Source organism: Mya arenaria, chromosome 3, assembly GCF_026914265.1.
Source record: "Mya arenaria isolate MELC-2E11 chromosome 3, ASM2691426v1".
NCBI classification, from domain to species: domain Eukaryota; kingdom Metazoa; phylum Mollusca; class Bivalvia; order Myida; family Myidae; genus Mya; species Mya arenaria.
Genome location: NC_069124.1, coordinates 35,094,009 through 35,119,685, shown reverse-complemented (window position 1 = coordinate 35,119,685; position 25,677 = coordinate 35,094,009). Strand labels below are relative to the sequence as shown.

The following is a 25,677-nucleotide window of genomic DNA, read 5'->3' as shown; positions in this document are numbered from 1 at the left end:
GCGTGCGTGTGTGCGTGCGTGCATGCATGCGTGCGTGCGTGCGTGCGTGCGTGTGTGTGATATATAAAAAAGTTGTAAAGTAGCCACTCACGCCATGGTGCCTCTGAGAAGTGCTGGACAACCTCCGGCTTAGTTTACCCACTGAAAGCAATTCAAAATTAAACATATGGCATTGTCTGGTTTAAGTTCAGCGAGCGTGAAGGATGTTGCGTTGGCTTATGATAAATGTGTCACTCTCGATGGCATGTTGATGCGCGAGAGTGTAGTATTATTTTTATAATTGGGGTAAACCGGAGTATCTTGATAAAACACATTTAACAAACTAGCCTATTAAAAGGATATCAATCAGTTTTGTACAATTCGTTGGTAGTGGCGGATCCTTGGTCTAGTTGTAACACACTTGACTGTCAATCCAGGGGACGCAGGTTCGACGCACTACTAAATCAAATAAAAATACTAATAGTCTTCCGGGAGGGACGTTAAGCTGCACTCTCACAGATTGAACGTTTTGACATCTTTTTATTTGAAGATATTTACGCAAAAATTTGCTCTTTCCAAAACAAAAAATAAAAAAAGTTGTAAAAACGGTAAATCTATGATCGAGTGCAGCTTTAAACCAAATAAATTTCGTTTCTGAGGGAGGGGCGCAAGTAAAAAGGGTAGGCCCCTAATGTACGCCCCCTCGTACGGCGAACCCTGGATCCGCCCCTGAATTATCTGTTATCAGGTTACTAAAATGCGTTTAAATTGCGTAATTACGCAATATGAATCCTAGATACGCAATTGTTTTCAGGTCGACGAGTTTATGCTTTAATGCAATATAAAGAAGAAAGTTTACGCAACTTAGTAGTAATTTCAAAATAACGTTTTTGCGAAGGATGTCATGTATTTTTAGATGGTAATGTTAAGTTGTTTTACAATAACATGACTGTACTAACAAAACGTAGCAGACCGAATGGCTTTCAACGCTTTTTAAAAGTGCTTTGATTGCTATGTGTCGCGTGAATGCAAACTGATTTATTCCAAGTTCTTTCCCTTGTAGCCCGTCGCTTTTTTTCTGAAAATTTAGACTTACTGCCGGTCTGTGATAAATGCAAGTGATTATCATTCAAGTAGTGGCGTACGAAATTTTTCATATTCAAGCTGTACAGTTGTATTGATGTCAAATTCAAGATATAGTATATTGAGATTTTTACACTTCACTTATTTTACACGTTATTTTGGTATTGCAACAATTAGCAAATATACAGGCTTGTCACAAAAAATGAAACTTTCGAAACACATGTCGCGACCAGTGTTCCAATTCGGTTATAGGCGGTGAGCATAATGAACATAATTATTTCCCACAATGCGTTACGATAATCAGTTTGCAAATGGCCGCCATATTTGTTGTCGTTTGCTCTCGCTTTTGGACTAAAGAATAGCAATAAACTTTGACATTGTTTGGATTAATTGTAAGTAAATGGCATCAGTTTTAATCTGTTTACATTTTGGACATAATATTGTAGTTTAATTAATGGATATATTGCATGAATGAAAATGCACTGTAAACGAATATTTTCTCAATTTTAACGCGGAAAACTGCATGCACTCGAGAAACGTTTGAAAGTATGTTCTTTAATTACAATCTGATTGAGTATTTTTTCTTAATGAAACTTGTGAATTTATTTTTTGGCGTTTTTCATCTTGTACGTTTCTGCACACGTGATCCGACTCCATCTTTTCACAGAGAACAAGACGCGATGGCCGCCATGATGAATTTCACCAGCCCAAAATGAGCAAGGTATGTATCGATATAATGTGACATTTTTCTAGTTTGGGATGATGTTTTGTCGAAATAAATGTGTCAAAAGTGTTAAACAATAGTGTGGCAAACTAAATTTGTTAATTTAAGGTGCAGAAAATTGAGGAATTGCTTATTTTGCATGAAATAAGCACGCCCTTAGGCCGCCATCTTGGAAAATTTCAAATTGAAAATTATCTGCAAACTGATCAAAAGAATTATTGAAAATGCAATGTTATTTTCAGTTTCTATGGTTGTTTATGGTTCTGTAATGTTCATAGTCTTCAAAAATATTACTTTTTGATGTGAATGATAGATGTACATCCTCCAACTTTTAAAATATTGAAGCCTACCCCTCTTGTAAATGTCTTATTTCTGTATATTTTTGGTCATACCAACACTCACATTTTAGCCAAAAATACCCCTTTAAAGATCCTGTTCCAGGATAATTTTTTCTCCAATGCGTTTGTTAATGTTCAAGGACCATTTCTATGCCTAAATGGAAAAAATTGAAAGGGGGCCCATTTTCACAAATTTGAGTTATATGTTGAACTTAGAAATTTCAGAAGCATTTTGATGCCGTAAATTTAGCTGTCAGAACGCAGACTTTGATTTCTGACTTTTCTGTTGGTCATTTAAAATGGGATTCTTTTGTAGTGCTTTTGTCAATCTCTATTGGGTTTTCTATGTTTTATGGAGTATTCAGAATAATTTAAAACAAATTTCCATCAAATTTGAACTTAGAAGAAATTGTGGCAATTTATTATTTCTATGCTTGTCTTTTTATACACCTTTTCTGTTGTTTGAATTCTAGTTGATCAGTGTTCATTTGTTTCATGTTGTTTTTTAATAGTAATGGGTAATCTTTTGGTCAATGAAAAGAACGCTCAACATATGTAACATGTACATTACAACATGTATATAAATGTTATAGATGGAATAAGGCATACAGAAAATAAGAGCAATGTTGCGCAGTTTCAAATTTTCTTTGCCAAACGTGGTATCAATTGTATTATTCTTTAAGCATTTAAACAATGTTATGCTTTCCTGGTCTGACCTTTTGGAATGTATGTTGTTATTTTTAAAATAAAAAAATGGTGGTTTGAGCTGATTTCAATGCTGTTTAAATGAATGGATCATGGTTGGCATTGGATTGATTTTTTACTATATATTTTGCATCAAAATAAAACACCTTAAACTATTAAGCTTGAATTTAATAAGCGTTTAACTTTGCATAACTTAATTTTTGCCATTGTAGCCATTTTTGTACTTGACCCAATTGTTGGTATGCTTGAAGTATGCTTTTGCCTTTTCATTGATTCTTAAATGTTTATCTATTTATTCTTTTTATTTCGGGTCACATCCTATGAATCCTTTCTCTCTCTCAAAACATGTCATCATGTTTTTATTTATTTTTATTTTTGCTGCCTTATATATATGATGATTTTAAGCAAACAATTGATAAATATACTTATCTTCAATAATTTTTCTAACTCGTCTGATTCGAAAAGCAAAGCAGTTAATAAATGTCTTTAATAATTGTCCTGACATAGTATGATTAATAGACAAATAATTTTGTTTTTTTATAATTGTTTTTATAACATGAAATTTAATTTAATTTTTGGAACTTAGTTTAATGTTGTGTTGGGCAAGAGACACTCGGGATGGACATGGAATACTAATAGTTTTAGCATTCATTAACCAAAAAGCATTTGTTTATGTTCATGACTCTAGACAATGATATTGTATTATTAATACTCATATTAGGCAGGAATGACAAAATATCTCTTTGAACAATTAAGAACTTGAAACTGATATATTTTACTGCCACATATCCAATAATTAAACACCAATTGTCATGGTTTCAAACAATTCAGTTGCTTGTACTTGTTTAAAGTGAGGGAATACAGTGCTTACTGTATATTTTGTATACTTTGGGGTTTCAGTGCTCCTCTTTTGATTGATAATATTAAGACTTTTAACATGATTGCAGACAGCAGACAATCTTGATATCACAGACCTTGACTTCAACAAGCCATTGTTTGGTGACATCCCAACCAAGACCACCTCAAAGCTACCATCAACCGACTACAACAATGATGAGAGTTACAAGCATTCACTGCCCAGACATAAGGTGAAGGAAGAGGATCATGTGTCAAACAACTCCGAGTCTAATTCAAACAACTCAAGGTGAGTTGAGTTTGTTATATAACCATTGGTGTTGACAATTATTGTTTGTTTAATAAGGATAGGGTGGTAACACAATGCAAGGTTGGGGAGAAGGGATCTTACTATTATTAGGCCTTGCAGTATTATTTAAGAAGCTAGTCAATTTAATGGACTATTTAATTAGCTTCAATCATATCCTTCAACAATTCCTTCTTTAGCCTTTAGCACCAGCATAGTTTATGCTCCGTTCAGCTAGCCTGGAGAAACTGTGTTCTACACAGTAATAGTCCATTAAACTCCTTATTAAATCATGGTGATAATTAGATTAGGGGACTGACAAGATCAGATGTTTTGTTATATAATTTTGCATCATGAATTCTTGTGTCTATTATAGTTAAATACAAAACGATGAATGACAAATGCAGTTGACATGCTATAATACTACCTTAGCCTGTGTTGTGGTATTGATAATGATTTATTCCTGCCCAAGGTTACATGGATGAAATACATTATAAATTTAATTTCAGCGGGTCAGGATCAGAATCTGAGTCTGACTCGGAGAATTCAGCCTCTGATGGGTCAGGTAGCGATGAGAAATCAGGAAGTAGTGCTTCAGGAAGCGAGGGTGAGGTCACACCTCGGAAAGATAGTAAAGAATATGGGTCACAACTGAGGTTGCATGACTCTGATACACAGGATGAGCCGAAAGCCAAAAAGGGCCGGGGTAGACCGAAGAAAGAAGAAATATTGCAATTAAAAGAGGTTCGATAATTATTTTTTTTCATTTTGACTGGTAGAGAATACATGAAATGTTGTAATATTATGTAATTCTAATGTTTACATATGATAGTGATTAGTACCCGCCTATAAAACTTTTGCTTTTGTCATTAATTTATTTCACACATGTACTTAGCATGTGATTAAATTTTAAGTTGCTGTGAAGAGTTGTAATGCAAAACTTGGATATGTGCATGCAATGTGTATTGAAAATGTGATTTTTTTCCTAAGATCAGATAACAGTTGTACTATATTTACATGACATTGTAGTTCTATGCAGCAAATGTGAAATTTGACATTTTAGGAAAACGATAATTTTGGAGAAAGAGACCGCCGTGATCCAAAGTTAAGTTTATTGATTTTTTTGACCTGACTGGATGAGAAGCAACAATGGCTTGTGGAAAACTTATTGTTTCTCATTGTGCATGTCACATTATGTCGATTGTCATTTCAGCACCTAATTTTTGCTCTGTCAATGGAAAGAAAATGTAAATGTATTTAAAATACATGTATGATTGGATGTATAGTTCGAATTTAAATAGAATGTATCGAATTTGGATGTATTAAACTACTTTTGATCACTATTAAATGTATTTATCTAGTCCAATTGATAAGAAAAAGCCAATTGCAATTGATTTTGATAGCGTGACATTTCAAATTTGTATGTCATGAAACCTCACAGTTGTTTCCAGGATACAAGTTTATATCATCTTATACTCAGTTGACAGAGCAATTTTCCTTGCAAGCATGGCTTATGTTGCCGCCCCATCATTTTATAAGTGTTGTTTTGTGGTTATATTTTGTTTTATGTTGAGTATTTAACAATACAGTAGATATTTTAGTATTTTTTTTCTCAAAAAGGGAGATATGAGTTAAATGTGTAGAATACTTTACAACTATGAATTTGATGGAACTTTGAACTATGATAGATTGCAAAGTGCAATGATGCTTTGAACCAGGAAATGAATTGATTGCACAGAACTGGCATTGCTACTTCCCTGAATTATTATTACATGTTTTTATTTTGGCTGTCTTTATAAATCACATGGAAGCTTGCCCTTGTCTGGTGATGTAAAAAATTCTTCTCTTACACTTATTGACCTCTTTGGCCAAGGGTCTTGTTTGAGTTTTGATCATAAGTCTCAGGGCCATGGCCACTGTTTAAAAAGAAAAGAATTAAATCACTGATTGGAACAGTAAACATTCTAATCTAATGAAAAACTGTATAGTTTTATGCTTATGTTAGAGATATATTGGGTTGCATTTAAGGTCACTGGGGTCAAGGTCACTGCTACTCATTTGGGACTGAATAATCAAACATCCTTTTAAATGAAGCTAGTGTTTCTAGTTGACTCATAGAACATGAAATTAGATTACATGGTCCCTTATGGTCAAGGTCATAACTTCTAAAAATAGAAATGGTAGTGTGATTATATTTCTTTTTTATTGAATTACTGAAATTGTTATCTGAAGTTTTGTTTGCAAATATGAGGTTGGTGGTTGGGCGAAATGGGATAAAGTCAGGGTTTAATATTCACTGTTACTAAATATAATTTTTGAAGTTTTTAGGTACATTATGTACATGTAGTCTGCATATTGGGTACATACAATTAAACGTTGTGGATTCTTGGAATTACAATAGCATATTTGAAAAAAGGTATTTGTGTGTGACTGAGATAGATTTAAGCCATTCCCTAAATTTGTCAACAGTTATTGTCTCCCTTTACTGAATAGTTCTATTTAATATAGTTAAATAGTCAGGAAATTATTTGACTCTTGGATATTCACACTTCTACTGATATTGTTTGTAGTTAATTTAATAAATAATAAATAATTTTTACATATATAAAATGTATTATAATCATTATTATTTTTAATTATTATTGATGTGCGAAGTGAATATATTATTAATGTTGGTTTGTTGTATATTAACAGTTCTGGCAAGAGGACCCAGACTTGTATGGGGTTCGGAGGTCAGGCCGGGCCAAGAAGGAACCAACCAGATATAATGTAGGGGTATGTGTTACTTTTGGGCTGGGCAGGTATAATAAAATAAAGTAACATGATAATATTTATCATGTTCAATAAGGCAGTTTGCAAATAAAGTTATCAATCAGCGAATTGATTTACTTCAGATTTGTCATTAATTTTTAAGGGGAATTGACTTCGAATTTCACTTATATTTTATGGATTTGGTTTGAAATATAAAGTTTTTGTACATGTATAGCAAAACAGGAGAACATGTATTTAGGTCCAAAATGCCTTTAATTTTCAGTTAAGTAGCAGCGATGAGGAACGGCCAAGAAGGAAAAGACGAAATACTGGACAGAGAAAAAAGTATGTCTCATGCTTTAAACAATAGATTATGTTTAAAACAAGGTGCTTTTCCCCATGTATTTTTCAGTACACACATGCAAACATTTCACCTTGTTAAATTATTATTCAAGAGTATTATTTAAACATTGGCCTCTTGACTTCAAAGAATTGATTCTGAGTTGATAGTACATGTAGTAATTAAATTATATATACTTATAATCATTATGTAGAGTTTTAAATGCTGTTTGATGTTTTAAAGATTTGTGTTTCTTGTTCTCAATCATTGCTTTATATTTCAGTTCTGGTGAGTGGAACAGTGATAGCAGTAATAGTGAGGCAAGTTCAACGGAGAGGTACAAGCCCATTCGACAGGCTGTGAACAGGTCAGTTAGTAGAATAGTAAGTCTACTTAATGGAGATATATTTTTGTTTAGGTATCAGCGAAAGTTAAAGATGCGTCCATGGTAAGGGCTTCTTAGCCCAATTCAGGAAGAGGCAAAGATTTTCCATTTTGGCGTTTTATAGCTATTTGTACTATGTGATTGGAGGAAAAGGTCACATAAAAAAGAAAATAATCAAAGCTAAAATGAGGTGTATACAATTGGGTTAATTAATGATTAAAATTAAGCTATTGTGACTACCTTACTTTGTTTGCTTTTTAAAAATAATGAAATAATATTTTTTGGAAATTTTGTCATTTTGGGCAGTTTGTACGAAGCCTTTATTTTAGAAAGTAAAATACGACTGATGGCTTTTGCGCTTGTTAACTAATTTTTACCAACCATGTTTACAATGTTTATGGACAAAGGATATCGACTTGAGTTTAATAAGACTATCAGATCACACTATTTACTTCAGAGTTATGGCCCTTGAATTGTCAAAATTGATCAATTAAACATTATGATAAGGTGGTCCCAGCTGGCAACATATTGAATTTGCAGAATTATTGTTTATAAGAATTTTCTTTAAAAAAGGTTAGAGCTCATATAATAACAAGGTAACACATTTAGTAACTTTTCTGATCAGGGTACGGAAAGGCAAGCGGGGGCGGCCTGCCAGGTCGTCTGCAGGAAATGTATCCCGGCAAAGAAAACCACAATTGTCTTCTGGCTCAGAGGGTGACAATTTCTCCGATAGTGGGAGTGATTATGACGAGGCCAGTCGGAGCTTTAAATCTTACACCAAACGATCGGCTGCACAGAAAGTCAGGTATTAAGATGGTTGGAAGAGATCACGATTTTAGCCTGTCTGTTTTTTGAAGAAAAAAGTTGAGGTATTGTCATAGCTTTGGTTGTTTTGTTCATCATATCGAAAATAATGTCCATGCTATTCAATTGACATTGTACACATGTTGCTAGAGACAATACCCACATGTATAGCAAGTCCCATAACCCAGTCCTTGCCTGTAAATTAACAGATGAGCATTGACGTTTGCTTTGTGGCGCTCTTGTTGAAAATTATGAAGCATTTAAGGCATGAATGTCTTTAATAGGATATTTCAAACTTGGGCATTTACATATAGGTACAACTCATTTTGTGGTTGGCATGGTTAAAACTGCCATGGCCTGTTGCTTAATTTAAGGAACACGACTCTAACTTACTTAAAAGCCTAGTTTTGAGATTTGCAAGTCCTTCAAGACGGTCATTTGTAATAAATGGGAATAAACATATAGTTTAAACTGAGTGTTAATTATAGAATACTACATTGTTGACCATGGATTCTTTCAATAAGCAAACCAAAAACCCATGGTCAACACTGACTTATTCTGAATAAAGCATTTGTTTTGTCATTTGTCAATGATTTGACCTGGTTTTGGAAATGAAATTAAGAACAATATAGGATTTGATTTGCAGAATGGCTGAAAAAAAGAAGAAAAGTGAATGACATTAGCTATAAGAAGTAACAAGTAAAAGGGGAAATATAATAGCAAACTTTTTTTAGGTGTTTTTGGAATAAGACTTCAATGGGCCGATTGTTTAGAACTTTGTTAAGTTAACAACATGATTAGCGGCATTGTTGTTAACTTTCAAACTTGCACTTTTTGATGATCGCTCACATATTTAATTATAAAGTAGTACAGCGGAAACAGTTTTCTAAAATCTTGCTAGAAATACAGCAGATCACAAGTGCACCTATTAAACTTCCAGAGAAGTTACCATTTGAAAGTTAACAACGATGAAGTTAACAGCATTATTAACTTTAACTATGTTCTGAACAATCAACCTTATGTTTACATCTTCAAATATTTCTTTATAACATCAGCTGATTTTGATATTTATTTCATTATGTGAGCACAGATAGGGCAGATCAAGCCTAGAAAGAGCCTAACCATTTCGCTGGAATAGTCTCTATTTTTCAGCACAATCATTTAAACAAAATCATTTCAACGAAACACTTCCTTGACCCTAGTTTTGACCTTTACTGGATATAAACCTCCAGTAAACATGTAAAAAACTGTTGCTTCCAAATAAATGCACCACGAAAAAATTAAAGCATTGCTGGGTACATTATTGCCTATTTGTTGGCCATTTTATGTTTTGTGAAAATGACATAAGGAACGCACATGCTCGTCTTCATCAGGCAATGATTTCACAATGTGCCATGATAATCTCACAGGTGTAAACGATAATCATTTAGCGGGAAGGAATATCTATAGTTTAATGTTGCTAAATATAGTTGCATGTTTTTGCTTTAATAATCAGGTATTTCCTGATTAACCCTGCATGAATGCATATTTTTTTTAACACCCTTTGTTTGTGTGTTTCAGCTACAAGGAGGACACTGATGGAGCGACAGACAGTGATGACATTATCGAGGGCCCGGAAGACGATGTTAATGTGGTGAAGGAAGATGAAAACCCTGAAGGGATTGACAGAATCCTTGACCACAGGGAGGGGAAAAAGGGAGGTAAGTCATTTTTTGTATGATTGCCTATGCTTATTTTCTAATAAAGGCAATGTAAAACTACTGCAGATAATGTTTTTTGGCGCACATTGACAAAGTTGCTACATGCGTGCTCAGTTGCCGGGACTTGTATCCACAATTGTTCACTTATCTTTTAGCAACAACATATATAATACTAAAACTATATTAAAATGATATATAATTCATAATGCTATGTTATGTTTGATTTCACAGCAACAGGAGCTAAGACGACAATCTACAACGTCGAGGCAAACGGCAACCCCAACATTACCCTACCTGAGAACACGGAGCGTGAAACACAGTTCTTTATCAAATGGAAGGGCTGGGCCCACATCCACAACACATGGGAAAACGAGGAAACTCTGCGGGAACAAAAACTCAGTGGGCTGAAAAGGCTTGATAACTACATTAAAAAGATGGATGAAATTAATGAATGGTAAGATGAAAAAAATATACTTTTGGTCATTCAAAGTAGTGTACTTGGTTTTAATTCTTGGATATTGACAGGGCTTTTTCTATAGTATCCACGGGTCCAACTAACAGTTGTTCAGGGCCATCACATAATGAGGTTAGATAACTCCATATTATCCTTTACACAAATTATGGCCCCTGATTGACTATGCAACTTAGGTTAAAGTTTTAGGGCAGGTTGGGATATTTATTAATAACTTCTATACCCTTCATTCAATTGACTTAATACTTCACATAATTGTTCAGGGCATCTCCCAATGAGGTTACATAACTACATATTATCCTTATATACAAGTTATGGCACCTGATTGACTTAGGTTAAAGTACAGGGCAAGTTAAAAGTAAAGGGCAAGTTGGAATTTTAATAAAAGAACTTCAATATCTTTCATTCAATGCACTTAATAAAATTCAAAATTATTTACGACCATATTACAACAAAAAACTCCATTTTAACCCTAAATACAAATTATGGCCCTTGAATTTTTATTTTTTTTAAATTCTATTTTAATTTTTTATGCCCCCACAAAGTGGCAGCATATAGGGTTGCCCTTGTCCGTACGTACGTACGTACGTACGTACGTACGTACGTACGTACGTACGTCCCGAAGATTGTTTCCGATCTAATTCTTGAAAACCGTTTGTCCAATCCTCACCAAACTTTAAACACATGTTTGTGACCATAATATCTTGATCAAGTTCGATAGTCATGGAAATCGCTTTAGTCATTTAGGAGTTACGGCCCTTTTTTGGCAAAAATTCCCGAAGATTGTTTCCGATCTAATTCTTGAAAACCGTTTGTCCAATCCTCACCAAACTTTAAACACATGTTTGTGACCATAATATCTTGATCAAGTTCGATAGTCATGGAAATCGCTTTAGTCATTTAGGAGTTACGGCCCTTTTTTGCCAAAAATACTTCAAAAATATATGTTTCCAATCTAATTCTTGAAAAGTATGTGTCCAATCCTCACCAAACTTTACATACATGATTGTGACCATAATATCTTGATCAAGTTCGATAGCCATGGAAATCGCTTTTGTCATATAGGAGTTACGGCCCTTTATTTGCAAAAAAAGACTTGAAAAAAACGTCCCGAAGATTGTTTCCGATCTAATTCTTGAAAACTGTTTGTCCAATCCTCACCAAACTTTTAACACATGTTTGTGACCATAATATCTTGATCAAGTTCGATAGCCATGGAAATCGCTTTAATCATTTAGGAGTTAGGGCCCTCAGATTATCCTGAATAATCATTATGGCTTATTTTCTGTGACAAAAAATCGAAGTGGGGGCATCCGTGTCCTATGGACACATTTCTAGTTTTGAAAGGCATATATATTCTTAACCACATTTTCATAATGGGAAATCAAGTTATTTGAATGACTTGCGTCATTGTTTGGGCGGGCTGGTGGGAGGGCAGCATTTAAGTCACCTTATGTATCGAATAATTTTAGTTAGGTTTGACATAAAGAGACCAAACTTGGTAATATTACATCGTTATTGTTTTCACTAATAAGTCAAAGCGGCGTAGTTGAGTTTACGACAGCTCTTGTTTAACTGCACTCGTTGAGAGACATAGAGATATAATTTGTAATCGAATTAAAGAAAACTGATCTAATAAAGACATGCTTTAAAATAGATGTTAATAAAAGAATGAACAATACTTTGGAACTTGGGTGAACATTTTAGAACTGTCATTGCTGTTTGTGTAAACTGCATTCCTGGGTTACAAACATTGATCTTGTCGTGTTCAGGAAGCGGTTTGCTTCGCCGGATGACATAGAATACTATGATGTCCAGCAAGAATATAACGAAGATCTGTATAAAAACTGTCTCGCCGTGGAAAGAATCATTGGTAAGACTTGTAGTTTATTTGTGTCACCTTTAAATACAATAAATAATAATAATATTCCTTTATTTCCTCAAAGAAACTTAATGTTTTGTGAAGGAGTTAAAAAAATTATGTCATCTACAAACCATTGCATACACATAGGGATTTCTTTGTCCTTCAGCAGTGTCGTCATCATCATCACTTTTTTCAGTTTTTATTTTTTTTGAATGACTGGTTTTCGAGTCTTTAAACTTAAAATGTATACATTGGGCATGGTCAGAAGATAACCTATAATAATTGTTGGGTCAGTAGGCAAAGGTCAAGGTCATGGTGACCTTAAATGTTAATGATAATGGTATTTGACTTACTTGAATTAATTTATGTCATTAAAATTTCTCTGTTAGTATGCATTGTATCCTGTCTGTCAGAACACTTGATCTTATGTTTTTAAAACTTGGTAGCAGTACAGGTTATGCAGTGTTTGACACTAAGACTTTTAAACAAGGAGTCTACCAGACTCCTTAATTCCAAAATCAAGGAGTCCGGCATAAAATTAAGGAGTCCAGGATAATTAGAACATTTATTCAAATTTATTGACTCAATGCTCCAGCTACACCTAAATAACAGGTTGGGACACTCGCTGCCCTTTTCTAGTACCCGGCTGCCATTTTACTACACCCTGCTGTGCCCTTTTGTTTGTTTGCCAGTCAATGTCCAGAAATTAGTCATAAATGGACATACTTTTGACACTAACTTAAAGTTAACAGCTGAGGTAACAAACTGTAAGTATTGAAAGAAGTAACATCACATTACATAAAAAGTTGAGTGCTGGCCCTTGCAAGTGTCCCATAAAGGCTAATTTAATTCACATCAAAATTGTCATTTCTGACCTACCCCCTGGCTGGAGCACTGATGACTATTTATTCAATGATTTCACAGAGCCTTGGTATTTCATTTCTGCAGGGCAAACTAGAGATCTGTATTCTGTGAGCATATTTAAGTAAAATTTTAATTGTTTTATTCAAATAACATGAACATGACTGAAACTATTTAGGCCAAAAAAATTAAATTGTTTGTTTAGGGTAACCTTCTCAAAATTTCTAGGTAGGGTAGGTAGGGATTTTTTATTATTTTTTTATTTATTTTTTTCAAAATCTGTCACAAGTTCAGAGTGTTTTCTTGCACATGGCAGTCTTTCCTACATTACTGTCATTGCCTGACTTTGTTTTATCATATAAACAATAATTCTGATTAAAATCTGCATTTATCCGCCCTTCGTAACTCTCTATTCGCGAACGAATATTTTTTTGCTCAGAAACGGAAAAAAATAGTTAGGGTCGGCTCATTTTTATAGGTAGGGTCGGGTTACCCGAAACAGACATATTTTTTTTAGGCCTTATCAATAGATCTATTCTAATATATGATTTCCATAAACTGACGATCTGGCATATAGAACCTTGGCCTCTTGTGAAACGGCTGTGGAGCCATCAGATATAAGGGAATTGAACGGGGCATTATCAAATACTGAATTTTGTTTAATTTGAACATTCATCTGCAATCAGTGCAATGAGACTCTGACATGCCTTATATGTTGTGCCAATGCTAACAGACTTTGCAATATAAGCTTGGTACATGGTGACATAGTCTGAGTAGGACTGTCCTTATTTCTGAATAATGTTCAGCTTCCATAAACAGAATGCACTACCTGTCAAAGATAGATTTGTTCAGCTGAATTAACAAGCAGCCAGCTGGTGGTTAACTTGAAAATATTTTTGCTTTTTTGCATTTTCTTAGTTTATAATATTATCATAAGGCCCTTAAAAGTTTTCTTATGGCTTTCAATCGCACATTAGAGCGCACAGTGACAAAGCTCCCTACAGTCAGGTACTCATATATACAGATGTCAGTTCAGACATCAGCCAAGACAATTGTTTTAACCATGCTTGCTGAATTTCCTTTCTCTATAAATTACAAACTCTTTTATGTTTTTTTTCTTTTTCAGTTCTTTTATTTTTCGCTCCCGGTGGCGAAATCCATTTTACCGTTGACATAAACATTGTTTATATTTAAAATCAACGAGGAATAATTTTTGTAAACACAGTTTGACGGTATTTATCGATTTAGTAACTATATTACAAACATTAAAAGATACATGAATACCAGTCTATGACGTCACTTACTACTTAATGAGCGTCTAAATGATAACAATTTGACGAGTCGCAAAATAATTACTTATGTGCTTTCGGATACTTTTAACCTTCGGATACGATTTGTGTACAATTGGATTTTGAAATGAAGGAGTCCGAGGGACTGCCTAGACGGAAAATCCGGTAGTCCGAGCCGAATTTTAGGAGTCTCGGACTACCGGACTACCCTTAGTGTCGAACGCTGTTATGACCAGTAGATGACTTCTATTGATGTTGATTTCGTAGGTCATGGTTGCGGTATTTGCTTCATTAATCTAAGAATCACATCATACTTCCTTAAACTTAGCATATATATTTATGATGAACAGAAAATAACCACAATTTATTTTACGGACAGAGGTCAATGTCTTGATGACCTCTTGAACATTAAAATTTATATTAATTTGGGGTAAACAATTGTGAGTGCCCCCAACAGGTTACATGTCAGATTTAGGGAACTCGAGTAGTCTATTACTCAGTGATTTGAGAATAAGTGAGCGATTTAAGGAAACTTTCTTGGGCAAGAAGCTCCCATGTAGTTTGTGATTTTAATTGACCTGTACAAATGTATGTTGTTGATTTTTTAGCGCACTCTGATGAGAAAAACAGCAATGAAGGGAATGGTTTCCCTGATTACTTGTGTAAATGGACAGGCTTGCCTTATTCTGAGGTTTCCTGGGAGGACGGGGAACTTCTGTCTGCCAAGTTTCAGGACAGAATTGACAATTATATGGTGCGGAATAAGTCACAGAAAATCCCCACAAAGCTGTCTCGAGTGTTAAAGAACCGTCCAAAATACCTGCCGCTGAAAAACCAGCCCAGTTTTATTGGTAGCGATGACCTACAGTTACGAGACTATCAGCTTGATGGTGTCAACTGGCTTATGCACTCCTGGTCAAAGTGAGTTTAACGTTTTTTATTAGGCCAAATAAAAAAATAGGTGCGTTTCAGGTAACGCTGCAAAAAAAAATAGTGTAGGTAGGTCGGAATATTTTTTATTTTTTTTATATTTTTTTTTGATATATTGATTTCAGTAACTGTTGTCTCAGAAAGTAACATAAATAAAATTCATCAATTTTCAGGTTTATCAGTAGTTTTTAAACATGTTCCATGCTTCAAAAGAAACATTCTTTATTTGTCTGGTTAAATACTTTGACAATGGTGGTTGGATTTCAACTAAGTTATGGTACACCACTCTGCTGTTATTTAAGACTTTCCAGAACTTTTCTTTATGCACCCTTTTGCTTTCAATCACCCTCTGTAGAATGATAACCTCCCTGTAACATAATTACATGAAGAGTGGGACAGCAAATTTACCATATAAGCCATCAGCCAAGGAAACCTCAATGCTGTCAAGAGGACCTGGGGTTCAGGTTTGAAGAACAAGTAACATGCCGGTTTTATTGCCAAAATTGCACACTTAAGTCTGACATACCAATCCGAAAGTCAGTATCTGACACATTTGTATCTGACAAGAAAATATAGTTCAAGAATTGAAATACCTGCCACACAAACACAAACTACCCGTAATGCACCTTAGAGTTTGGACAATCTAAAATTTCGGACATCCATTATTATTTTCAAAAATAATTTATTTTAGGTACCTAATTTTCGGACACCCAAAGGACATCGATTGCAACTTTTACAGTTACTAAGTCTCACAGACCAAAATTATTGATCTTTATCGTTACAATGCGTGGCTAGATTACCTTAACGTATACATCACTGTGATAAGTTAGTTAGTTACTACCCATCCTAAACGATTTATTGCCGGTTAAAAAGGATGTGTGATATTTTTAATGGAGGATTAAAGAAACAACAAGGGCAATCAAGAGATTAAGAAAACACAGACATGACATGTTTGTAAAACGATCCGCCAATAAACTTTGAAACTTTTACCACACTTTTAATATAGACTTTATGAAGCAATAATCGTACAGTAATACTCATTGTAACATCAATAGAACAATAAAAGTCAACACATTCAATGATACGGGTAAACTATTTAATGTAATGAATTGAAGTAAGAAATAAAATACTTAAGTTACAATCGAAAACACCACCCAGACACATTAATCCTGCATAACAATATCCATGCTCTCCATGAGATCCTTGTGGGTATAACTGAGAGTTATGTGACGTCACACAATGTGACTGTTTGATATGAAGCCGATAAAAGGTGTTTATTCATTTCAATGCATGTATAAAATGGTGTTGAATGGGATTTTAATTAACTTGATGAAGGAGTTACACTTATAGGCGTAATAACCATTGATAACTATGGATAAATTAATAAGTGGTAAAATGCAGACATGAAGAAAAAAGGCAGGTTTACCATACATGTAGATAAAATGTAAAAATGGTTATTTTCTATGAATTCGGAGAATTATTTTAGGGTGTCCGAACTCTAAGGTGAAGTACGGTAAATACATTCAGAAATCCAACTCTAATATTGACAACTTTTTTGTACATACATTTCGTCATAAATGCTTTTCGTTTCCAAATCACATTTTTTTTCAGGGAAAAATAAGTTAGGGTCGGTCGGGTAACCTGAAACATACCTATTTTTTTATTTGGCCTTATCTAAAAATAGCTTTTGTAAATTTAAAAAGCTCAAGTAGTTTAATGTTAACAATTGGTAGGTATAAGTTTCAAGGGTATTCTTGGCCATTATTTTGGTACCATTAATTCTTTATTGCAAGGTTCAACAGCTAAGGTTCAACAGCTAAGGTTCCGGGAGTTAAGAATTGAAAATTTCAAAAACCAACCTATTGCATTTGTTTTTAAGGGAGAACAGTGTTATACTTGCTGATGAGATGGGTCTCGGTAAGACAATCCAGACCATTGGCTTCGTGTCCATACTATACAACATGTACCAATTGTACGGGCCGTTCATCATTGTCGTTCCCCTCTCCACAGTGGTAGCCTGGCAGCGAGAGTTTGAGAACTGGTGCCCTGACATAAACGTTGTCATATACCTTGGTGATGTGAACAGTAGAAACATTGTAAGTCGTGAAGTGAAGTAAGTAATACCCTCCAGCTTTTATGAGATTGTCTGTTACAAAGTGTGCTTCCTGGGTGATATGTTCCTTAAAGGATTTCAGAATTAATTGTTGGAGATGTATTGTTATATCAAGGTGAAATACTGGTGTTTCAAAAAACCAACATAAACAGTTTTTTCTTATAAATGTCTTAACAGTTAGTGACATGCAGTTATACAACTTAATAACATGCTTTCCAGTGGTTAATAACAATTTATCAGTGAAATAAAATGATCATTTGTTTGGACAGTGGAAATATAATTTGATATTTTTCTCTGTTTTGAAATGAAATGTGGGCATGCACAGGACAGGAACCCAATTTCAACAACATCATTTTCGAAATGAATTTACGTATTGCATACAATTTAGCCAGTTGTAAATTATTGCTTTTGGTGCTCTCTGGATGAATTATATATTTAGATCTTACACTAATACAAACAACTATTCTACACATGGTATACTATTGCTTTGGGATTGCGTCGGATCTTAAAACATTCTTTGATACTAATCTATGTACATGTACATGCTTTTTAGATAAACCTAGACCTTTCCCCAACTCTTATTCCTATGTAACCCTGCTGGGTTCACTATTGAAGCAGGTGGGTTACTTACTGTTAAATGTAATATTTTTGTTTTGTCAATATGACTAAGTGAAAGAAGGGAAATGAATGATTGTAGAAGGATTGGAAAATAATATATGATGAAATAAAGGAAAGAAAATACTTCAAATGTACACATAAACAATAGATCTGGTGACACATGTACAAATGTTTTTCAGATCCGGGATCATGAATGGTGTCATCCTGGAAACAAGAGATTAAAGTTCAATGTCGTGGTCACCACGTACGAGATCCTGCTGAAAGATAAGGTACAAAATAAAGTTATCTCAGAAATCTTTTTTATGCAGCATTCTTGAATCATGAAACATGAATTATTTCATTTCTTGTAAAATTGCTTGTTTGAGTAACTTTTAACTTGCCTGGCTATGTGAACTTGTGTTTCTCTACTAAGGAAGCATAGTTCTGTCTGGATAAGTCTGTGAGTTTTAATCCTGTTAAAGAATGCCTGCCTATTACATTTCTCTTACTTAAGACTGCATGCAAGTATGAGTCAAAACCAGTCTCATTTTTTTTGCATCACTGTGCAGTCTAGAACATGTCATCAATTTTCTGTTCTGTACGCAGGCCTTCCTTGGTGCTGTAAGCTGGGCAGAGCTGATTGTTGATGAAGCCCATCGCCTGAAGAACACTGACTCCCTCCTCTACCGAACGCTTATGGAATTCAAGGCTAACCACAAGGTTCTCATCACCGGTACACCGCTACAGAACTCCCTCAAGGAGTTGTGGGCTCTACTGCACTTCATCATGCCTCTCAAGTAAATATATCTCATAATCTGAACATCCTGAAGAGTTATGAAGTGTATCAACTTAATTTAGAAGTCTATGAACTTTGTGTTTAGAAGTTTAGATGTCTGAATGAATGTTGAATATACTGTATTTACCCTGATGTCTGGGACAGACTGCTAAATTTTACTGATTTTTTTTCTTGTCCAAAATAATCTGGTACACCATTAGGATTTGGCTTTTTATTTAAAAAAATATATTTCTGTCTAAATAGTTATGCAAAAAGCTACAGAAACATGCTGAGTAGCAAAAAGTTTAAACACAAACCCAGTTTAGTGGCAATCGCCAAAGACATAGAACACAAAATCACAAACAAGAAAAATAGAACAGCACAAAACTCTACAAACACTTATCACAAATAGAACCATACAGACAGCTCACTTCCATGATATATTTTCATAGTAATATACTTTGAAGATACCATGATTTAAAAAACTTACACCTACTCTCAATCATCCTGATATAGGTATTCATGTTAAACCAATAGTGTGGTTTACTATTCACACACCACCCTGGACAAACAAATGTATGTGGACTTTGATATATAAATATATACATTTCTTAAGCAAAGTTGGTAATTATTGCAGGAGGTTGTATTCCAATTTATTGTTATCAATGAGTTTATTCATCCAGACTGACCAACCATTTCAACTAACAGGTTCCCTAAGTGGTCGGAGTTTGAAGAAAAGCACTCACGAGCGGACAAGACCGGCTTTACCCAGCTACACAAGCAGCTAGAGGCCTTTCTTCTCCGGCGGGTGAAAAAGGATGTGGAGAAATCACTGCCAGCCAAAACAGAACAGATCCTCCGTGTTGAGATGTCCTCCAAACAGAAACAGTATTACAAGTAAGTACGATGTTAAAGTGCAACTGTAATTTAAGTAGGAATACAGTTTCACTAATAAAATACTTTTGATCTAAACTAGATTTTGAAAGCAAGAAATAAAAATAGAATAATCTTTCCTGTCTGTGTTTTAAAACCTAAAACCCTCTAAAATATACAGGTTCTTATAGAAAGCAGTTTGAGAGCTTTTAAATTCATACTTTTGTACAGTTTTTTTTGACATTTGGACAAGAAAAGCATTGAAAACTACTTTGAAATGAATGTTCTTTGGACATAATTAATAAGTCCCTTTACCCTGCTTATCCCTTTACTTCATGTAAACCTAAGCCATTTCAGGCTGCCAGTTCATGGCTTATCAGTTCATATCAGTACCCCTACTTCATAGGAGATTATTGATATTATTGGAATTTTAACCCTAATGTATTACAAACCTATTTTCTTAGTATTTCTTTTGGTTTAATCAATAAGTCATCAATGTAAAGTTTATAGAGAATTAAATTTCCAATCCAGTCATATAAATTTTATTTTGTTATCTAAATTATTTCCGCATGATATTCATAAATAAACAGAAAAATATGTCAAATTTGATGAAAATTAATTTTTACTACACTTTTATTTATCAAACATAACACAAAATATTATATAAACAACATATTTTTATAATTCATTTAATGCAACCTGAATTGAAACAAAGATGGACAGAATTAAAAAATAGTTCACAACAAAGAAGCACGGTATATTTATATATATGATACAGAAGAAAAAAAACAAGTTGATCAACAGTCACAGTATGTATAACTTTCGGTTATTTAACACTACAATGAACAAATAAAGTTATTATTCAACTACTAAATGAGGCCTGCATGTTGTTGTTTACTAAATTTATATCGTTTATTGCATGTCCATGTATTGTCATTTGGGTTTGATTTTAAAAATCCTCATTTCTCGTATCCTTGTGTGCGTGACGCCGAGGTCTGAATTCTCGACGTCGTACTCAATGTCTCAAACTCATTTTAATCGAAGCCAGAATGTTCCGATTCGTCAGACAAACACTGAAATATAAATGACATTATTCAGGAATGTTGTTTTAAACTGAAGTTAACAAGGGCAGAAATTAGCTCTACATTGCATTCTTGTGTATTCGAAAACACGTGTTTCAACAGCTGATCGATGTTAAATTGGGTCATGTCAAAGTTTAACAATAGGGATAGTCATTATTTTATAACACATTTGTACTTACTTTCAATTTGTAGAACCAGATGCGCATTTTTATGACCGGATTAGCGAAACAGAAGTGACACATATGTCCCATATAATGATTTATGGCCTTTGTTTATACAAGCCAGATGATTTTTTGTTTATCCAACATGGCCGACATTTTGACACGTTTTCGAACCATGACCTGTGACGTCAGGCGCGTGATCAATAAAATATAGTTGTATTATTGGTAGTTAATTATAACTTGCAGTATTGTGTAAATTTCCACGAGGAAAATGAGACAGGAATGCCCACAAACCTGCGCAGTCAACGTTTTACGCATCTTTGATACCAGTGACCTTATTTCCCGATTTTCCGAAATTCTTTAAATAGTAACATAGTGTTTTTTTTAGTGCATTGTATTTATCGATGTTTATACTTCATGAATATGAATTTATAGCGCATAAACAAGCATCAGATATGAAAATAAATGCCCCTACATTACGAATACGTAGGATTACGTATCTATGAAGCTATGGATAAAACGTTAAGATCCGTATCTATGAAGCTATGGATAGATAAGTAAAATTGCGTATCTATGAAGTAAAGGGTTATGGCATAAATCCATCATAATCAAACAGGCTCCGGGTTTATAATCAGCTGTTAGAACCCCTGAGAGAGTGTTGTGTGTTGTACATCCTCATTTTAATGTACATTTTTTTTTATTGTGTTTCTTGATTCACTTACTTATACTCCCATGCATATGGGTTAAGCTCTTTTACAATGTATTACACTCTGCTTCTGTTTTTCCCAGATGGATCTTAACAAAAAATTACAAGGAGTTGAACAAGGGGGTCAAGTCAAGTATCTCATCTTTCGTGAACATTATCATGGAGTTGAAGAAATGCTGTAACCACCAGCTGCTTGTGCGGCCAGAAGACAGCGAGGAAAACTCTGTCGACCACCTTCAGGTAAGTTGTGTCACTGAAATGGCTTAGGAAAAAAATAAACTTCTGGAGAAAGTGCTGTTAGGTACAGAATTGTGGGAAAATTATAAATTAACTGATAAGACTAGTCATTAGTGTGTACAAATTTATTTCTACTTGATTGTGCAGACCACTGAAAACTGATTTGAATATCTGTTGGGACTGTCATTAAAAACAAACAACAAATTAACAAGCAAAGATGCGTAGCATTTAGTTATAAACTTTGCATTTTAATGACCTGTGCGGAAGTAAAATCAGGTTGAACGTCATTACTAAAAGCACAATGAATAAGTGTGTTTTTTCTAACAAAAATGTAACCCTACAATATATAATAGTTAAATACTCTTCTGGTTCTATCCTGTTTATGGTTAGTTTCAAAGTCGTGCAAAGCTGACATTACTCTAAAAATAACTTGCCTGAAATTAAAATAATAATCATATCCTCTTACCAAAGCAGAACCTCATTTGTGCTTCATTTTTTTCTTTAACAGAACCTGATCCGTGGGAGTGGTAAGCTGATCCTGCTGGACAAGCTGCTTCTGCGACTAAAGGAGAAGGGCCATCGTGTTCTCATATTTTCACAGATGGTGCGCCTTCTAGACATTCTCAGCGAGTACCTTCAGATGCGACACTTCCAGTTTCAGGTAGGGAACAAAATGCGCAAAAGTATAACTTGAGTGTGAATGAAAGGAGTGTGTTGCACTGTCCATTATCAACATTCAGTATCAAGAATTCAATATTCCGTAGATTTTCCTTGTTGACTCATGTGTGCAACAGAAAAAAAGATATAAATGAAGTCGATCAAAACTCTAAATATGGCTTATGTTTTCAGAGGTTGGATGGCTCTATCCGAGGTGATCTTCGCAAAACAGCCCTTGATCATTTTAATGCAGAAGGTTCTCAGGTAAATTGATGACTTGTACAATTCTAGAATATGTATTTTGAGCTAAAATATATCAGTTCAATTCAAGTCAAAGAATGAACTTTTCTTATTCAATTTTGAAATTGTTGGACCATTTATACCTGTAAAAATGATTGGGCCGGAGTACAGATATCTTAATAATAAACATATAGATATATCCTCAAATCTAATTAACTAATTTTCAGATAATTGAAAGTGCGTTATGTGATTCATGGTAAAACAGGGTTGAGAATCTTCCACGGATTCCTGTTAATTTTGGTTTTCCCCACCAAGGCATTGCCCTGGACCCGTCAATTACATTACTAGCCCTTTGGAGCCCCAGCTTTAAGTTCAAGGAGTTTTGGTTCAGCCATTCTCCCACACCCTGGTATATAGAGTAAAAGCACACCAGAATAATGACAAAGAATTTGTAATGTAATGTATGATGCCTGTTGTCTCTTGATTATGCAGGACTTTGGTTTCTTGATATTACAGGTTATTTTTTTCTTAATATTGCAGGACTTCTGTTTCTTGCTGTCAACTCGTGCAGGAGGTCTAGGTGTAAACCTGGCAACTGCAGATACTGTGATAATATTTGATAGCGACTGGAACCCTCAGAACGACCTGCAGGCACAGGCAAGGGCTCACAGGATTGGCCAGAAAAACCAGGTACGTGCATAACTTTCTTTCACATGAAAGGATGTACATGTTTAGGTTGTATCGGAATGGTTTTAAGGTTGTTGTTTTAAAGAAAAGTTTAGAATAATGAAGTTGTTTGTACGGTTAGCTCAGTAGTTAGCACACTCGCTTTTCACCAAGGCAGCCCGTATGTGAGTTTGGTAAGTGGTCACCAAGCTGGACAAGTGTGTTTTCCCCGGGAATTCTGTTTTCTCCCACAACACAAGACCACACTCTCGTGCAACATTGTCCCAGAGAGTGACTTGTATTAGTTATCATAACTTTTTTCACAATCGTTGTAAAATATATAATGTTAAACTAAGTTTAAGTATTATGATAGCCTTGGTGTCATTGTCGTCATCCTGCAAAGCCTGAACTTTGATCACTGTAAGTTTTTTGTTTCTTTATTTTTTGGTAAAATAAATGTATATGGTGAATCTTTAAATCAATAAATAACATTACAGGTGTCAGTGTACCGACTGGTGACAAAGAACAGTGTAGAGGAGGAAATTGTGGAGAGAGCTAAACGGAAAATGGTGCTGGATCACCTTGTTATTCAGCGTATGGACACAACTGGCCGTACGGTTTTGAATAAGGGCGGTGGAGATCTCACTAAGTATGCAGGAGGTTCTAGCCAGTTGTTTTATTGCATACTTAATAATCTTTATTAAATCAGTTATATATTTCTATATAAAAGAAATATATGTCGCGCGTATAGCACTATTTAATCCTTTACACGGTATTTTGTCAGATCACCTATGTTTGAATAATAGACAGATCTGCTTTAATGTAATCCCTTTTCTATAGAATGAAAATATTTTTTGTCACCATTTGTAGTTCATTGTGACTTCATTGTTTTCAGTACCAAGACACCATTCAGCAAGAATGAGCTGGCTTCCATACTCAAATTTGGTGCTGAAGAGTTGTTTAAAGAAGATAATGATGACGAGGAACCCCAGGTGAGTTATCGCTGTTCACTATTTGCTAGTTTTTACTTTTACTTTGTTTTCTAATTCTTTGTTACCTTATTCAGGAAAAACTTTTTATTGTATGGAATGTCTTAAGGACAATTCAGAAAAAAATCAGAGGCTTATATAAAGTATCAAAAATATTGGTTTGTTCCTGGGATTTTTCCCGACACAGTTGATTTTGTTGTCACATTGTAATAATGGTGTTCTGCATTACAGGTAGACATAGATGAGATCTTGCAGCAGGCTGAGACTCGAGAGATGGCTGAAAATAACGGGGTCGGAGATGAACTTCTCTCACAGTTCAAAATTGTAACCTTTGAAAACCTTGAGGATGACGAGATTGAATCCACTGGTATCTGTAAAGATTTACTTAAAAATATCATGTATTTTGTAGACATTGCTGCCTTGTAGGTGACACTATATACTTATTTATTTTGTTTATAGCATATCTGTCCATGACAATGGAATTTTTTTACTAATGCATTGCTGTTTTCATCTTTCTGATCATAAGTTCATATCATCTTTAAAGTCTGAAATACCGTTTTCATTTAACTCTATAGGAAAACGATTATTCTGAAAAAGAAAACATGCTTTCACTTAATATTCTGTGCCTGTTCACTTCAATGAATTTGGGGTGACAATTCAGTCTTGTTTGTTTCCAGGTAAGGACTGGTCATCCATAATTCCCAAAAACGACATAGAAAGAGTAGAAGAAGAAGAACGACAGGATTTACTTCTCGAACTCAACCTTCCCCCGCGGCAACGCACTACCCTAAAGCAGCTTGAGAAGAGCTATGACAGTGACAAGGAAAACGACGACGATGATGATGATGAGGATTCAGGGAGTGATGATGATCGGCCAAAGAAACGGGGCCGGCCCCGAGCTGGCGGCAAGAATGACCAGATAAAGGGCTTCACTAATGCGGAGATACGACGCTTTGTGAAGAGCTACAAAAAGTTTGGGGATCCTCTCTCAAGGTAAAGTGTGCATGGATGTATCACAGTCATTGAAATTTGGCTTCTTGGTGAACAAGCCCATTTCTTATGGTTTGCATCAAAATTGCTATATAAAATTCAGAATTTGAGCAAGCCAGAAAAGCATTTTACCAGTGCAACACTTGCAGGTTTGTGCTATTTTCAACCATTGTTAAGGAATACATAATTGAACTGAAATAAATGAGTCCTTTTATGATGATA

General features: G+C 34.6%; 1 protein-coding gene across 4 annotated transcripts in view; it reads left to right on the top strand.

Annotated features, from left to right (window-relative positions):
- The first annotated feature begins 1,335 nt into the window (after positions 1 to 1,335).
- Positions 1,336 to 25,677, top strand: part of LOC128227036 (chromodomain-helicase-DNA-binding protein 1-like) — a 38,340-nt gene continuing 13,998 nt past the window's right edge. The window contains exons 1-25 of one of the 4 annotated variants that reach the window (XM_052937211.1): positions 1,336 to 1,454; positions 1,730 to 1,783; positions 3,777 to 3,973; positions 4,480 to 4,714; positions 5,034 to 5,077; positions 6,667 to 6,739; positions 7,005 to 7,066; positions 7,345 to 7,428; positions 8,072 to 8,254; positions 9,814 to 9,953; positions 10,185 to 10,407; positions 12,198 to 12,298; positions 15,048 to 15,360; positions 17,249 to 17,465; positions 18,280 to 18,369; positions 18,686 to 18,876; positions 19,563 to 19,751; positions 21,760 to 21,916; positions 22,422 to 22,574; positions 22,763 to 22,834; positions 23,351 to 23,500; positions 23,974 to 24,125; positions 24,372 to 24,468; positions 24,697 to 24,832; positions 25,143 to 25,458. In XM_052937211.1, the coding sequence (XP_052793171.1) occupies positions 1,775 to 1,783; positions 3,777 to 3,973; positions 4,480 to 4,714; positions 5,034 to 5,077; positions 6,667 to 6,739; positions 7,005 to 7,066; positions 7,345 to 7,428; positions 8,072 to 8,254; positions 9,814 to 9,953; positions 10,185 to 10,407; positions 12,198 to 12,298; positions 15,048 to 15,360; positions 17,249 to 17,465; positions 18,280 to 18,369; positions 18,686 to 18,876; positions 19,563 to 19,751; positions 21,760 to 21,916; positions 22,422 to 22,574; positions 22,763 to 22,834; positions 23,351 to 23,500; positions 23,974 to 24,125; positions 24,372 to 24,468; positions 24,697 to 24,832; positions 25,143 to 25,458 (3,584 nt within the window). In that variant the 5' untranslated portion in view covers positions 1,336 to 1,454; positions 1,730 to 1,774. Of the gene's footprint in view, positions 1,455 to 1,729; positions 1,784 to 3,776; positions 3,974 to 4,479; positions 4,715 to 5,033; positions 5,078 to 6,664; positions 6,746 to 7,004; positions 7,067 to 7,344; positions 7,429 to 8,071; positions 8,255 to 9,813; positions 9,954 to 10,184; positions 10,408 to 12,197; positions 12,299 to 15,047; positions 15,361 to 17,248; positions 17,466 to 18,279; positions 18,370 to 18,685; positions 18,877 to 19,562; positions 19,752 to 21,759; positions 21,917 to 22,421; positions 22,575 to 22,762; positions 22,835 to 23,350; positions 23,501 to 23,973; positions 24,126 to 24,371; positions 24,469 to 24,696; positions 24,833 to 25,142; positions 25,459 to 25,677 lie in introns of all 4 variants that reach the window. The other 3 variants (XM_052937210.1, XM_052937213.1, XM_052937212.1) reach the window with 3 other exon arrangements.